General features: G+C 42.2%; 1 protein-coding gene across 1 annotated transcript; it reads right to left on the bottom strand.

Annotated features, from left to right (window-relative positions):
• Positions 1 to 3,307: 3,307 nt before the first annotated feature.
• On the bottom strand, positions 3,308 to 9,674 carry LOC146205585 (uncharacterized). The gene is made up of 3 exons (XM_084607473.1): positions 9,450 to 9,674; positions 9,204 to 9,363; positions 3,308 to 8,122 (listed from the first exon to the last, which is right to left on the bottom strand). Exons 1-3 carry the CDS (start codon positions 9,672 to 9,674, stop codon positions 8,058 to 8,060), a joined length of 450 nt encoding a protein of 149 aa, XP_084463599.1. The 3' UTR covers positions 3,308 to 8,057.
• Between the last annotated feature and the right edge of the window lie 4,826 nt (positions 9,675 to 14,500).

The following is a 14,500-nucleotide window of genomic DNA, read 5'->3' as shown; positions in this document are numbered from 1 at the left end:
GGCACGTCGAACCCCGCGCGTACGCGCAAGGCGGACATATGCCGGGCTTCGCCTTGCATCAGCGAATATCGCGTTTTTATTTTATGGCGCTTCGTCACACGCATTCAGTATATATTACTGCTCTTTGACAAATGCTTCTCGCAGTATATATAGGGGAAGTGAATATTAAATATTATACTCAAAATGAAGCAATATTCTTCTCCTGATCAGTACCTTCTGTGGCATGGCGACATAACTAGGCGTACTGCTCTAGCAACACTTTGGACCACTAATTTAGGATTATGGCTGTGATGCCGCGCACTACAGTCCGTTTTCAGCATATTTGGGAAAGGGTAGTAAAAACTGTGCTAAACTGGTAACACGACGCATCTTTCAGGACTGGAAACCATGGCACCATCACCAAAACGCCGAGCATGGACAAGAAAAAGGAGCAGTGATTGGTGGGATAACATTGTATGCAATAATTTTGATGACAGTGAATGGAAGCAAAATTTCAGAATGTCAAGGGCAAATTTTTGAGAATTGGTTGCCGCCCTTGCTCCATTCATGTCTCCGGAGAGTAATTTTGTTCGAGAGCCAGTGCCTGTTGACAAGCGGATTGCCATTGCCCTGTACAAACTGGCTAGCTGCTGTGAGTACAGGGTAGTGGCAAACAAGTTTGGAGTCCACAAAAGCACTGTACAAAAATTCGTGTATCTTTTCTGCAGCACTGTAAAAAGGCATCTCGCCAAACAATACATCTACATGCCTACAAGCGAAGAGGCTGCAGTAATATCGGGAAATTTTAGCGAAAAGTGCCACATCCCACAGATATGTGGTGCCATCGATGGCACCCACATACCAAGCACTGCTCCTAAAAAAGGCTACAGAGATTTTATCAATCGCAAAATGTGGGCGTCATACAACATGCAAGCAGTTGTGGACGACCGTGGCATGTAAGTGCATTTCTTCATTCATTACTGGGAGTAAAAGCTTGCTTGCTGGTAGCACACAATTAATATTGACTCAAAGCTTCTGGAAAATATCAAATCATGCTGGTTTTGCTTTGTGCAATCGGTACTCTTCCAAGCTAGGTATTTAGCGGTCATGTTGATGTACAAAAAGAGCCACAGTGAATTTTCAAACAAAACATTGTTTGATAGCAACCCTCACAAAGTATGATTATTGTGATTAACTATAATGATAACGAATGTATCGTATTTCATTTAAACTTTGGGACGTCCATTACAGACAGTGTTTTCTTTAAAAACTGCGAATTCTGCAGATTTCCTGCATTGTTCCGCTGGTCAACTACTTTTATACCCGGTTTTCTTTTATTGAAATAGCAAAAATCTTGATAAATGTTGTGTATTTATAATTTGCACTTAGGTCAAGTAAAGCACAAACAGATGTAGAAAGGAGCTCAAGGTAGCTTGTATGGCTTGCCGTTTGCATCATCTGTCTTAGCTCTATGACTATTAAGTGTATAATAGCAACTACCTCAATACTTCTTTGGAACATGTGCAATTAGATGGAAGGTTGCAGTACAGTAAGGTTGACAGTATTAGTCTGCATCGAACACAGCTAAAAGAAAAAAAAAGAAACCTTAGCTGCACCAATGTGTACACATCATGATGCTGATATATTGTAAGACTACTGGAAATATGCCACTGATACCACCAAATTTATCAAATGCAACCTAGCATTGTTTTGAAAGGAATATTAGCACTAAAAAGACACCTGGAAAGTCAAGAAAGACACAGGACTCCTGGCTTTGTCTTTTTTGTACCATTCTACCTTTCAAAAGCTATGCATCATCTTGCGCGTGTACTAGTTCTGTTAAATTAGAATAGTTTGGAGACTGTTTTCTTTTTTCAGGACGTTTCTCAACTTCTTCCTTTTGTGACATTACTTTGCATGCTAGTTTTTCTTTCCTGTTGTGCCACTGACAGTGATACGAACTGAATATTTTGACTTTGCCGCAGTGCTCCATCACCTAATAAGATGGTGCAAATGATAGCCTTCAACAGCGTCTTTGCCTCTAATTGTACCCTATTTTTGTGACCTCAGGTTTCGCTGCATTTCATGCCTTGCGCCAGGCAGCGCTCATGACTCCACGGCGCTTAAAATGGCAAAACTCTACAAGAGCAGTGATCAACTGATGCCAAAGGGCAACCGTCTCTTTGAGGGGAAACTTCTTCCCTTCATGCTTCTTGCCGACCCTGCATACCCGTCCTTGCCATGGATCTTGAAAGGCTATACAGGCAGGCTGTCAAAAGAAGCGGAGTCTTTCAATGTGTACCACAGCACTGGCAGGAATGTTGTGGAACAGGCATTTGGGAGGTTAAAGGGGCGTTGGCGTGTTTTGGTAAAGCGCACAGACATAAGTTACAAGTTTGTGCCTACCATTGCCCTTACAGCTTGTGTGCTACACAACTTTTGTGAACAGCACTCAGAGTCGTATGAAGAGTCCTGGGGTGCCATTGTTTCGTCAACTGAAACAGAAGATTTCCCGCAGCCTGTCAGCAGGCCTTATGCAAGCACACAGCAATCAGAAATAAGGGACTGCCTTAGCAACTACCTCGCTCGAAATTTCCCGATTCGCACCAGCAGCATTTCTTGAACTTTCTTGAATTCCAAGAAAATCGTTTTTTTTTTGTGTGTGTGCGTGTGCAAAAGGCTGGAATGATGAGCACAACAAGAAAGGATAGGTGTGAGCTACCAATTAGATTTGCATGCTGCCTAATACCTCAAGGCACGACTTGCATGCTTTAATGCTCAGGCATCACACAGGGTATGCCTTGCAAACTCCACTCGGCAGTTAGGACCTGCTCTGTGTCAGTGTTTTATCATCTTTTGCACTAAAAGCCATTTTTCTTTTTGTAACATGCAATACATCACCTATCTCATATTAAAGTGTTATTACCTTTTACACTTTGAGGCAGAACAACTTACTAATAATGCCAGCATTTTTTATATGTATCTTGAAGAGCCCTGTCATGCATGCATTCAACAAGGAATACATAATCCAGCAAATTTTCAAATGGAAGTTTTCTTCTTTATTGAGATTTATCTCAATAACCACATACAGAACTTTGAATGAGGTTTCGAGAAAATAAAAAAAGGAAACAGCCAGGCAAAATCAACACATCGCATCACAGTTTTGCACCAGTCTGGTTAGGCAATAAAAAGAAGCATGCATAAATATAGTTCACTAAAGAGACACCAACCAAAAAGAAGGTGTCATAAAATGCAAGATCATATAAACAGTCAATGTCAACAAATTAGGAACTGAGATGCTGAAAGCAACTTGGTCTTGGGTACTAATAAGACATAACATCAGGTACTAATAAGACATCACAAATGAGTGTCATGAAGACTAAATATGAAGCAAGGAATGATATAAAGACCACAATATATTTACCAGAAAATATGCACGTCAGTATGCTAATTTGAAATGTAATGGTAGGTGGAAATGAAATGGGCAGGTTAGAACTCACTCTTTAGTCGGGAACGATACTGAGAAAACACAGTAAGTACAATGAAAAATATATAGGGCACCATGAGGCAGTTTCTGGAAGTAGGTTAACTGTAGGGTTGAAAATAAATGAAACTGGCTTTTATCTCGTTAATGTGTAACAAATTTAAATTCTGACTATATTGCACTTGTTTATATATTTATATTGCACATCATTGCCACCTTTGCCAAAAGTAACTGAGCAGCTATGTTTGCTGCCGAAAGAAGCTCGAGGAGGGAGGGCCGCGCTCAAATTTAAATTCTGACCATATTGCACTTCAGTTCTGTATATTTATATTGTACATCATGGTCTCATCTTTGACAAACGCAACTGAGCAGCTGCGTTTCCCGCTGAAACAAGTTCTAAGCCAAGTAGCCATTTGCTGCGCTCCCCAGCGCTGGTCCTTGATCCCTTGCTACAAGTGTAACCTGGCTGATTTAGGCCTTCACTCTTGCTCTCCTTCTTTATACAAGAAAGCAGATAGCAAGTGTGATGTGCAATTTCTTGCCTTTGAAGCTGAGCAAGGACAAAAGCTTACATGAGACAGTTTACAGTTTTAACCGGAAGGTAAAGCAAAAGCCAGTGCTGGGGACTGCAGCGCTGCTGCTCAACCTTGAGCTTGGCCTAGCAGATTCAGCTGTTCAGTTATTTCAGTTCAGCTGTTCAGTTCAGTCCAGAATGTGATAATGTGAAAAAGAAAGACTGTAGGCACATACTCACCCTTTACTCTCAGAATATCTAGTGGCAAAAAAGTTACAGACAGTTTAATGAGAGAATTAAAGTTACCAAAATATCAAAGTGCAATATTTATGGTTTATTTCTGGCCTCTTCAGCAATAGGTATATAAAATATTTTTCTTCAAACATTGGCAGCAGTGAATTTCAGTTTTAACTGCCTGAACATTCCTGGCAGTACAAGACTACAGTATTTTGCAAACAGCCACACCTAAAACAGCAAATGATATCAGTTTATACTGACACCATTTGCTGATAGCACAGGTATATAATAGTTTTATGCTGTGTCTGAATGTCTGCCTGTCTTGAATAAAACTTGTTTGCTACACTCATTCTCTTATTAATGCTGTAATATAGCTGAGCATCAGCAACGTCACCAGACGTTCAGGGCTCAGAACAGTGGCCACTACAGTGGCCAGTTCAATGGATGCAGTGGTGGTAGAGCATCCGCCTCATGTGCAGGAGAGCATCCGCCTCGTGTGCAGGAGGCCCATGGTTTAAATCCCAGTGCCAACAGGATTCTCCTCCGGAAAGAAATAAAGAATGAGTGTTGAGAGAATTGAAAATCAAGGTGAGCAATACTGCATGATGACAGAAAAAGACCTATCGGAAAAGGTACTGGGCAAGTTGACGCACACCTCTTCAATGCTATTAACTGCATGTTTAAAAGCAGTATTCTGTGCACTTGAGCAAAGTAGAGTTCTGGGCTAGTTGGTAAGACATGATTACTAGGGGTGTGCGAATATTCGAAATTTTCGAATATCGAATCGAATATCATAATATTCGATTCGTTAAACGAATCAAATAGTGGAAATTGAAAATTATTCGAAACTGTTCGAATATCTTCGCAAATTTTCCAATAATTTTCGAATACTTTTCGAATAACTGGCACGAATTAACGTCTCGGTTACCTCCGACCATCCTCGCGAAGGCAGCGTCAGCTCCGAGCAGGCACAGCTTCCTGCCGCAATAAACCTACGCGAGAAGCAGAGATCACCGTTTTAGGGAGCTTCAGCGTGGCCGCGACATGGTCCATTCGCATGGAAACATTCCTAAAGATTGGACATATCACGAATCGCGGAGGCAACTTCTCGTAGTCGTATCACAGTTCACACGTTTCTAATCTGCCGAGAAGTAACGCTACATGTTTATGCGAGTGGCGCATGACATGAGAGTTGCATGAATGTTGTCAGCTCATGCTCATACATCTCTCCACTATATATCTCAGGTCGCCTAGCGCCAGTTGTAATCGCCTAGCGCCAGGTAGAGGGGAGCACGAGAGCTAATTGAGAAAGAACGAAAGCAACGAAAGTCACTGAAAAGTCACAAGTTTCAGTCCTAGTCATTAAAGGCGCAAATAAAAACTGCAGATTAATCTAGACATGTATCTGCATTTTCTGTGTGATTTCCCCGCAGTGTTAGAGCCTTAATCTAGTCAAGTATTTTTAAAATTTTTGATGACTAGTCTGAGAAAGTTTTGTCTTAGTTGATGTGATGTTGTTTGACTGATGCCATGTTGACAGTACTCAATTTCTAGTTGTGCATTCTAGTAGTACCAGGCTGTACTTCTAGCCAAGTTGCATCTAGTAATTTTATTAACTCCTGCCATCTCCACTTGACTTTACTGAGTGCTATTTTCTTTTGCTTATGGCTCTGTGCGATCTTTTTGCTTTAAAAATATTTAGACTTTATCTCGCCTGTAGTCATGGTTGACGCAGCTGTACATTGTTGTGAACTATATATCAAACAGCATTTTGAATATTGAATTTCAGACACTTTTTAATGTTTTGTAATCAACGTACAAATGATATGAACATAACTTGCAGAGTATTCGATTCGTATTCGATTTGCTGCTTTCACTATTCGATTCGTATTCGATTCGCTGCTTTCACTATTCGATTCGTATTCGATTCGCTTTTTAGCTACATTATTCGTATTCGATTCGATAACAAGAGTGCACTATTCGCATTCGATTCGGTTTGGAAAAAGTACTATTCGCACACCCCTAATGATTACTTGTCTGTTCCGCGCTAAGCCTCCCAGTAATCTGTGCATTTCACTGGGAAAAGCTAGAGATAAAAATTTACAGTTGACTTCTGAACCCTTCGGATTTGCTCAGGAAGCTGCCCTGCTAAATATCTCGGGAAGAGCTCTAGGACAGGACTGAGGACTTAAACATGCAAAGCTTAATCGTGAGGCTACAATTCAACATGAAAACTTCAGCTATATCATGCACCTTGGCAAGGAAAGAGGAGTGAATAATAAGCAGCAGAGTACTGAAAACTGTGAGAGCATTAAGTCTGTCTTGGGCAAAATATGACTGCAGAGTTGAATCATGACTTAATATTCCATAAAGGGAAGGCAGGAAAGCATATAGTAGCTTTGGAATGATATGGTGTTTGGGCTTCATATCCCAAAGCAAAAAATGTGCGCCGACAGATGCCATAGCAGAAGGTTCTGGATTAATTTGGATCACCTGAGGTTCTTTAAGGATGAACATTGGGCTAAAATGAGGAAACAATTCGATTCCTGTTTTCTTACAATACCAAATCCAAGAACCTTCCTGAACGACATTCAATGTCTCATATGGTTCCCTGCCCATTTATTACTCAGAACAGCCTCTTTTTCATAGTGAATTCCTTCAGAGCTTGCATCCACTTGCATTTTTGCACCGAAAATCTGTTTGGCCACGGTATTTTGATATGTTGCCTACCAACAGCAATGCTTGTAAGGTGCCATTCTAAAAATGACAATTGCTGTGTGGAAAAGTAACACAATGATGAATAGGCTGTTCGTGCAGAATGCACAAATAAATACAAACCACACAGCCTGCTCACCAGCAAGTAGCGCAGCCAAAGCCTTTGGAAAAAGTCTCTACAAGTAGTACCGAAATAGCTACCAGTCACTTAAGCATGTCTATGAATGCACACCAAAAAACGCCTTCTTTACAGTGCACCTGTCTGAATAACCTTCCGAGATGCAATGCTCACATTGACTTAAGGCCGCATGGTGCAAAGTAAACTGCTTCAATATACCTCAAGGCTTCTCAAGGCACCATGGGTATCAGCATATGCTATGTAGTGGCATGGTTCTGTGAGGTGGTCCATCGTAGATAATACTTCATAGCAGGAGATGTGCAGACCAGATCAAAAACCAGCCTCAGCACAATCAAAGAATAATATTGTGCCTTAATGGTATAGGGCTTTGCAATAATTACTATAAGGAACCATAAAGCAAAGACAATATTCTAATTCTGATCTCTTCAGAGATTCACAAGCAGTCACAGAGGTTGAAGCAGCAGTTGTACAAACCTGGCCTAAACACGTGCTAGGAACACTTGTTAAATAATAAACATGGCTTCCTGACCACTGACACTGTAGCCGCATCTACAGCGTCCTAGACTGTGCGGCAAAAACAGGGTTGCCGCATTAGGTCCATTTTGGCAATAAAGCGTACCCCACCATCTTCAAGGTGGTCCAATGGTCTTAGCAGTGCAGCTGGGCAGCACACCTGCTTGGACTGCTTCATCCAGTCAGTGAAAGGTATGTTAAAGGATTAATACCTTAAGAGATCAAGGCTATGTGTGCGCCAAGGGGGCGAATTAGGCACCAATCACATCAAATTAAAGCTGTCACAAACCTGTCGGCCCCCGCTCGTATTGGTGTACTTGCCAAAACCAACCAACAGGAGCACGGTTAATTGATCGTTTTGTGAGTTTTTTTTTATGTGATCGGTGCGTAATTTATTCCCAGGTAGACAATTCTGCCCCCTTACCTTTCTCATGCAGCTGACCTATGATATAACATTCAGTTTGCCCATGCTTACGTTAGCTATGCTCCTGAAGGCCATCAGCTCCATCCTCCTCATTTCTGGCCTCGCTGTCACTGATGTCTGCAAAACAAAAGAACAAAATTTATTTGACTGTTTGCAGGCCTCCCAAAGGGCTCAGCTTGCACAACTTACAATCTAAGGGTTGTAAGATGCCTTTTAAACCCCAATTGTCTTTTTTTCACAACTAGCAAGGTATGTTCCTAGTAAACTTACTCACCTTACTACGCCATACCCTCCAAATATTCATTACTCATGTCTTGCTTTGAAAGTCACTCAATGACACCTTTCTGCACACTCCAAATCACCAGCAGTTGCTATGCTACTTTCTTAGTTTCCAAGTTTCAGCCCCATGAGTGTGACTAGTAAGAAATATAAACTTTCCTTTTTTAGACATTAGTTTTTCAACACTGTTTACATATCTTTGAAGTACATAAGTGTATTTTTCCAGTACTCAGCTATGGGACCAAACCCCAGAGAATAACTAGATGCAGGGAATAAAACTGAGCACAGCAAAGTGGGCTATTTGTTAAAGAAGAAATTGAAGTAGTGACGTTAAGACAAAAAGACAAGCGCCAAAATAAATTTTTAACAGTATTTTATGATGAGCTGTGCTGCAGAATGTAATTGAATTGAACTTGATACAGTTTCTCACTGCTGTGGCGTACTTCAATACAAACATTCACATCATCTGGGAGAAAAGAAAATCATGACGGAGCAAGGTGCAGAGCACAAGTAGTACATTATTAATTATTATTATTATTATTATTATTATTATTACTATTATTATTATTCCGGCTGAGACAATTATAAACCTTAATGTCATGGAAGTGTTCAGGTTGGTAACTTCTGTCTGTCAAGTAGCAGCATGGTAAAAAAAAAAAAAAAAAAAAAAATCAGTCGACACCACCGCATATGCGTCCTCCATTTGTCAAGCATTGTTACAAGCATGCTTTGGGCACTCAACACACTGCCGCTAGAAACGTAAATATTACAAATGCGAAAACGAACGACTGAACCCTGCGGTATCCAACCTGAACTTCGTCATAACAACGCTGCAATGTGCGACTTCGGCACTATTGACATGCTGCACGGCATCGAAAGATAAAAGCGTAAGAACACATGCGTCAAGAAGTATACTCGCCCAGCTGCGAGTTGTCCCCGTGGTCTCCGTCGTCTTCGACGGACTCAACGCCGTATATTCGTGTTTGCACCATCGGCCTGTGGCTCAGGAGCGTACTCATGTGCCCATACCATTTCCACGTAGACGGTGCTGCGCCACTTCTCTCTTGCTCGAGACGCTCCTGTTGCGAAATTATAATGTGCTACTGCAACATCATATCATTCGGTAATGAGATCGCAATTCGATTGAGGACTTGTGTATACTCACGGCCGTGAATCTCTTTTTCAAGTTTTTCCACAGGTTCCTAAGCTGTTGCAACGTCCAAAAAAATCCGAGGCTTGCCATTCCCGCTTCTAATTCTTTGAAGACGGTCTGGTTGCGCTGTCTTTTACTGTCCAGAGCTTCGCTAACATTTCTCTCGTTGATAAGAGCGAGAAACGACTCTATTTCGTTATCAGTCCAAGATGCACGCGAACTCATAGCGGTCGCCATTTTAGATTGCTGATCACATGACCTGAAGTTTTGTATCCCAGAGTTGCCCATAACTCGACGCTTGGCTCGACAGCGTCTACATGCTTCTAGACAAGCGGGTCAAGCGAGTTAACCTACCCCCTGCAGGCGAGTTAACTCGACTCGCTTCGCCGCCTATTTTACTCGATCCGACCGCGTATACATGAACCCGACAACTGGTTTTTTACTCGACAGCCTTACTCGACCCGACTCTGTCGAGTCCATGTATACAGGGCTTATGTGACCGTCAGCAGTGTGTTTCTATTGTCAATGTAGCTCGTTTTTCCAAACAGTTACCTCCAGCGTTCCCCAAGGTAGTGTTCTTGGGTCGTTTTTGTTTGATGTTTATATTAATGATGCTATCAAAAATAGAAATACTGCATAATTTGTGCTTTATGCTAATGACATGAGCATATTTGTTCAAGGCAAGCAAATGAGTGAAGTTTAAGCGGAAACTCAATCTGAATTACTGAAAATTTGGGATTGGTCTAATCTTAATGGACTAAAAAATTACAATTAAATCTAAAGGTGTACTGTTCAAAGCCAGAGACAAACATGCGGCCATAAACCACCCTCTTTTGCTTGGTCCTGAAGTTAGAAATAGTTGATAAACTTAAAATATTGGGTGTAATCTTCTCAGCTGATATGGCATAGACTAGCCATATCGAATTATTATCAAAACACCTATCAGCAGCAGCTGGTGCAATATTACAATGCCGGCAGTTCCTACCAGGAAAAGCCAAACTTCAAATTTACCACGCTCTTTTTGCATCTCGAATAAACTATTGCACGCTTGCGTGGGCTACCGCTATACAGTTCAAAATCTGTGCGTTATCATTTGCAAAAGAAAGCATTGCGTCACATAGATAATTTTCTACGACTACACGCAACCGGCCAGTTATTTACAGATTCTGGCATTATAAATGTGATAAATGTTTTTGAATTCCGCTTAGTGTAATCATTGTTTTTTTTCCAAATGAACATTTCAAAGAATATTTAACCCCTTCTTATTTAACTAGTCAAAGAAGTAATCCTCGAACCCGTGCTCCCAACAGGTGGTTTTTACTGCATCGTCGTACGGGATGCTTACTGCAATCGCTTACATACCAGGTTCCCTTTTTGCTAAATAAACACGAAAAACTGAGTATGATTTCTTTACACTCACTCGGAGACAACTTCGTGAATATTTCGTGAAACTTTGAAGCCATCATTTTGGCTGTATTGATGACATCACTTCGGTAATATACCATGAAATTGCGCTGTTATTCGGTAAACACATATCTATTCTCCTTTTTTTTTTTTTGCTTTTGATGCCATTCATCTTTGTAATGTCTGCAATGTTTATGCCTGTGCTTACGCCTGTGTTTATTTATGCCTGTAATGTGTACCATGTAAAGTAGCTCCCTGTTGATCTGTCACCTGCTGATGTATGCAGCAGTGCACTCTCGGCACTCTCAAGTAGAGGTGTGCAGCTGCTTTTTCGCTGAGGTGCCCCCCAACCTCGGGTTTGAAAACAAAATGATTGATTGATTGATCAACAATACCAGCAACCCCCCGCTAACCTCTCCCCCCTTTCGTGGCACACACGGCGGAAGGAAACATTGGAAATGTCGCTTTTTATATGCTGGAGCGCTTGTTGCTAAAACAAGCTAACTCTCATAACATTCGAATAATATGATTCTGATTTTATGCTTAAATAATACAGCATGATTAATCCCTTAGATTTCGGCCTCGTGGACAATCTCAAGACGGAAACCCACAATAAGTTCAGTTCTTCAAGAATCACTAAGGCCGCATATTATAGTGAAAATTTCTCAACGAAAAAAGAAGATATGCAAATAAAATCTTTTTGAAGAAAAAATCAAACTCAGCAACCATCCACGGCGTACATGCTAGAGTGCAGCCGACACTGCGAATAGCAGACGACGGGGGCTTTATATGCCATTGTGACGTCAACGACCAATTTATGCCAATAAACAAGACTCATTTTAAATATATCTGCTGCACAGAACGAGCTCAAATTTCGAGGAATTATAATTTCGTGTATGTGAAGTGAAATGCAATAATCAGTTCATGCTCAAATATTAGCTGTCATGACCCTTTTAGCACCGATTTTGCTGATAAATCAGCCACTCCGTTTGAATGAATACCCGCGTGGCCAGGGACCCAAAAAAAAAACGGACTTTTTTAAAAGTATGCAGAACAAAAAAAAAAAAAACAAACAAAAACAAGAACTGACTCAAATAATATTTTTGTGACATTTCAAGCAAGTTCAGCAGTCATAAAAATCAACGAGGATTTTAACTCGTGATGTACAGCATGGAATTTTGTTCAGAGCCTGTCTAATAAATACAAATTCCGCAAATAATTCGGGAATATAATCCGGGATGCTGGAGGAATAGGTCCATGTCAAATCCCGCGAAAATATGCTAACTGTAGCTTTTTTCTGGAGGACGGAGGCACCTGTAGAGAGAGCAGTATGATGGGGGTATTATTCTAGATGATCATAAAGAAGACCATTTAGACTGGCTCGCGCATCTTCTTCTCATACATTGCAGCCGGGAGTCTCTTTTTATTGCATGTACTTGTACACGAGCGGCTGTGTAAGATCAAATAAAACCACGGAGGTCTCCGTGAATGAAACGAACCGCCACCCAAAACCGACTTGTACAACGATTTCCAGATCTTTTGTTAATCTGTTGAACCTCGGACGATTTTAACGAACTATGCCAAATGCTGGCATCGTATTCTATATTTGGATACTTTTTTTTTTGACACGAGCATAGGCACCTTTTTCCAGAATGATGCTTAATGATGCCAACATGAACTACATATCTTTTAAACCACCCGCATACATCTATCCGTCCACGAGGTAGGCCTTATTCACCTGATTTGACTTGGTGGTTAGGCCCTGGTAGCCCTCGTTGGGCTGTTGAACCAGATACCTGGGGTAGTGATCACAGTCCTATCGTTATCTCTCTGACTCCTTCGCGGATACGTAAAATACGCCGTAGCGTACGAATAACATCATGGGACTCTGTACGCGCAGACAATCGCTTATCTGATTTCACCCCATCATCAGCATTGTCTACTCTCTCTGCTGTTCTTGCGTCCCACACGATTACCACCACTGTAAATGAAGACGAGCCAAACCTGGACATCCACCTCCTGAATCTTTGGGCTCTGCGTCGCCAGGCAGATCATTATGCTGCTCGTAACCCCGATGACCCATCGGCTATCCCCGCTCTTCACCGGGCTACCGCGCGTGCGAGGCGGTATGAAAAGCGTCTAGGAAGGCAACGTTGGGCTTCATGGTGTGAGCGCCTGTCCTCCAAGCAGAGTAATCGACAACTTTGGAAAGTGTTTCACGCCATGGAGCGCTCTTCTCAAGTTTCTAATTACAAAGAGAGCATTCGACTTGCTATAAATGTAGATGAGGAAACATTTGCAAAACAGGCGGCCAGACAGTTTTTTCCCCACTATGATTCCACCTCAACTTCTCCACCTTGCTTACCGGTTACCGAACCCCCCGATGCGATTACTTCTGACCTAACCATGGCAGAGCTGCTGGCCTCCATTGAACGCCTCAAATCGAACTCTGCTCCCGGGCACGACTTCATACCTAACTCCTTATTCCGCAACTTGGAAGGGATTGCTTTGCAGGCCCTGCTTGATGCATTCAATGACGTGTGGCATTCTGGTGTCATGCCGGACGAGTGGAAGCATTCTATTGTTGTTCCAATACCGAAGTCAGGTCATCCTCCAGTATCTCTCTCGGCCCTTCGTCCAATTTCCCTGACGCCAACAATCTGCAAGCTTTAAGAAAACATTCTCGCCACTCGCTTATCGTGGTGGTTGGAATCCCATGATTGTTATCCAGAATCCCAAATTGACTTCTGCCCGCAAATAGGAACGGAGGACGGTCTTGCTACTTTGGCTGCTGACGTGCTTCACCACTCTCCGCACAGTCATCTTGTTAGAACTGTGATCGCTACAGATATAACAAAGGCATATGATAACATCCTTCACTCAGCCATTCTTGCCTCCCTAGAAACTCTTGGTATTCCTCACAGGTTTCTCCTCGCCATTCACGCCTTTCTAACAAATAGAACATTCAGTGTGTGTGTCCATGGAAAGCCCTTTGGTCACTTCCCCTCAAACAGAGGGGTGCCCCAGGGCTCCGTTCTCGCCCCTACATTATTTAATGTGGCCTTCATTCCACTTGTTCGAGCCCTAGAGGCCATCCCTTCTATACGCGTGCTTGCGTATGCCGATGATATAACCTTATGGTGCTGTCATCCAGATGCGTCTGTCCATCAGGCGGCCCTCCAGCATGCGCTGGATGTATTGACATTTCGCCTCCCTCCTTTGGGCCTAACTCTTTCGCATACAAAATCCTGTTTCATTCGAATTGGAAATAACGCTGGCTTACGGAAAGCTCCCACTATAAATTTTATGATACATAATACCCCAATTCCTCAGGTACAAACCGTTCGCATTCTTGGTTTTCTTCTTCATTCCTCTGGGACTGGCACCCCGTGGCTGACAGCCATCCGTAAGACCGCTCACGTTACTTTAGGTTTCATTCGTCGCATAGCTATGCGCTCTGGCGGCGCGCGTGCTCACACGGCCCGCCAGCTTGTTCGCTCTGTCCTCCAGCCACGTATAATATACCAGGCCCAGTTTAAACGTCTCACCCGCAGACAGTGGGACTCCCTTGAGGCCATAAATCGTGAGGCTATGCGTGCAATTACATATCTTCCCCGCCTAACTCCCATACCAGTACTTCAGGAGTATGCCCAGCTAAA

The sequence above is a fragment of the Amblyomma maculatum genome, chromosome 1 (assembly GCF_055883805.1).
Source record: "Amblyomma maculatum isolate TAMU_Amacu chromosome 1, ASM5588380v1, whole genome shotgun sequence".
NCBI classification, from domain to species: Eukaryota; Metazoa; Arthropoda; class Arachnida; order Ixodida; family Ixodidae; genus Amblyomma; species Amblyomma maculatum.
The sequence above is the reverse complement of the archived record's forward strand: the minus strand, read 5'-3'. Positions and strand labels throughout refer to the sequence as shown.

Bases quoted from the DNA above. Each gene is read 5' to 3' on its own strand.
- LOC146205585 (XM_084607473.1), bottom strand. From the start codon at position 9,674: ATGGCGACCGCTATGAGTTCGCGTGCATCTTGGACTGATAACGAAATA. The intron at 9,364-9,449 runs GTGAGTATACAC...ATTTCGCAACAG, and splicing joins TGAAAAAGAGATTCACGGCC to GAGCGTCTCGAGCAAGAGAG. The intron at 8,123-9,203 runs GCGAGTATACTT...TTTGTTTTGCAG, and splicing joins CGGGGACAACTCGCAGCTGG to ACATCAGTGACAGCGAGGCC.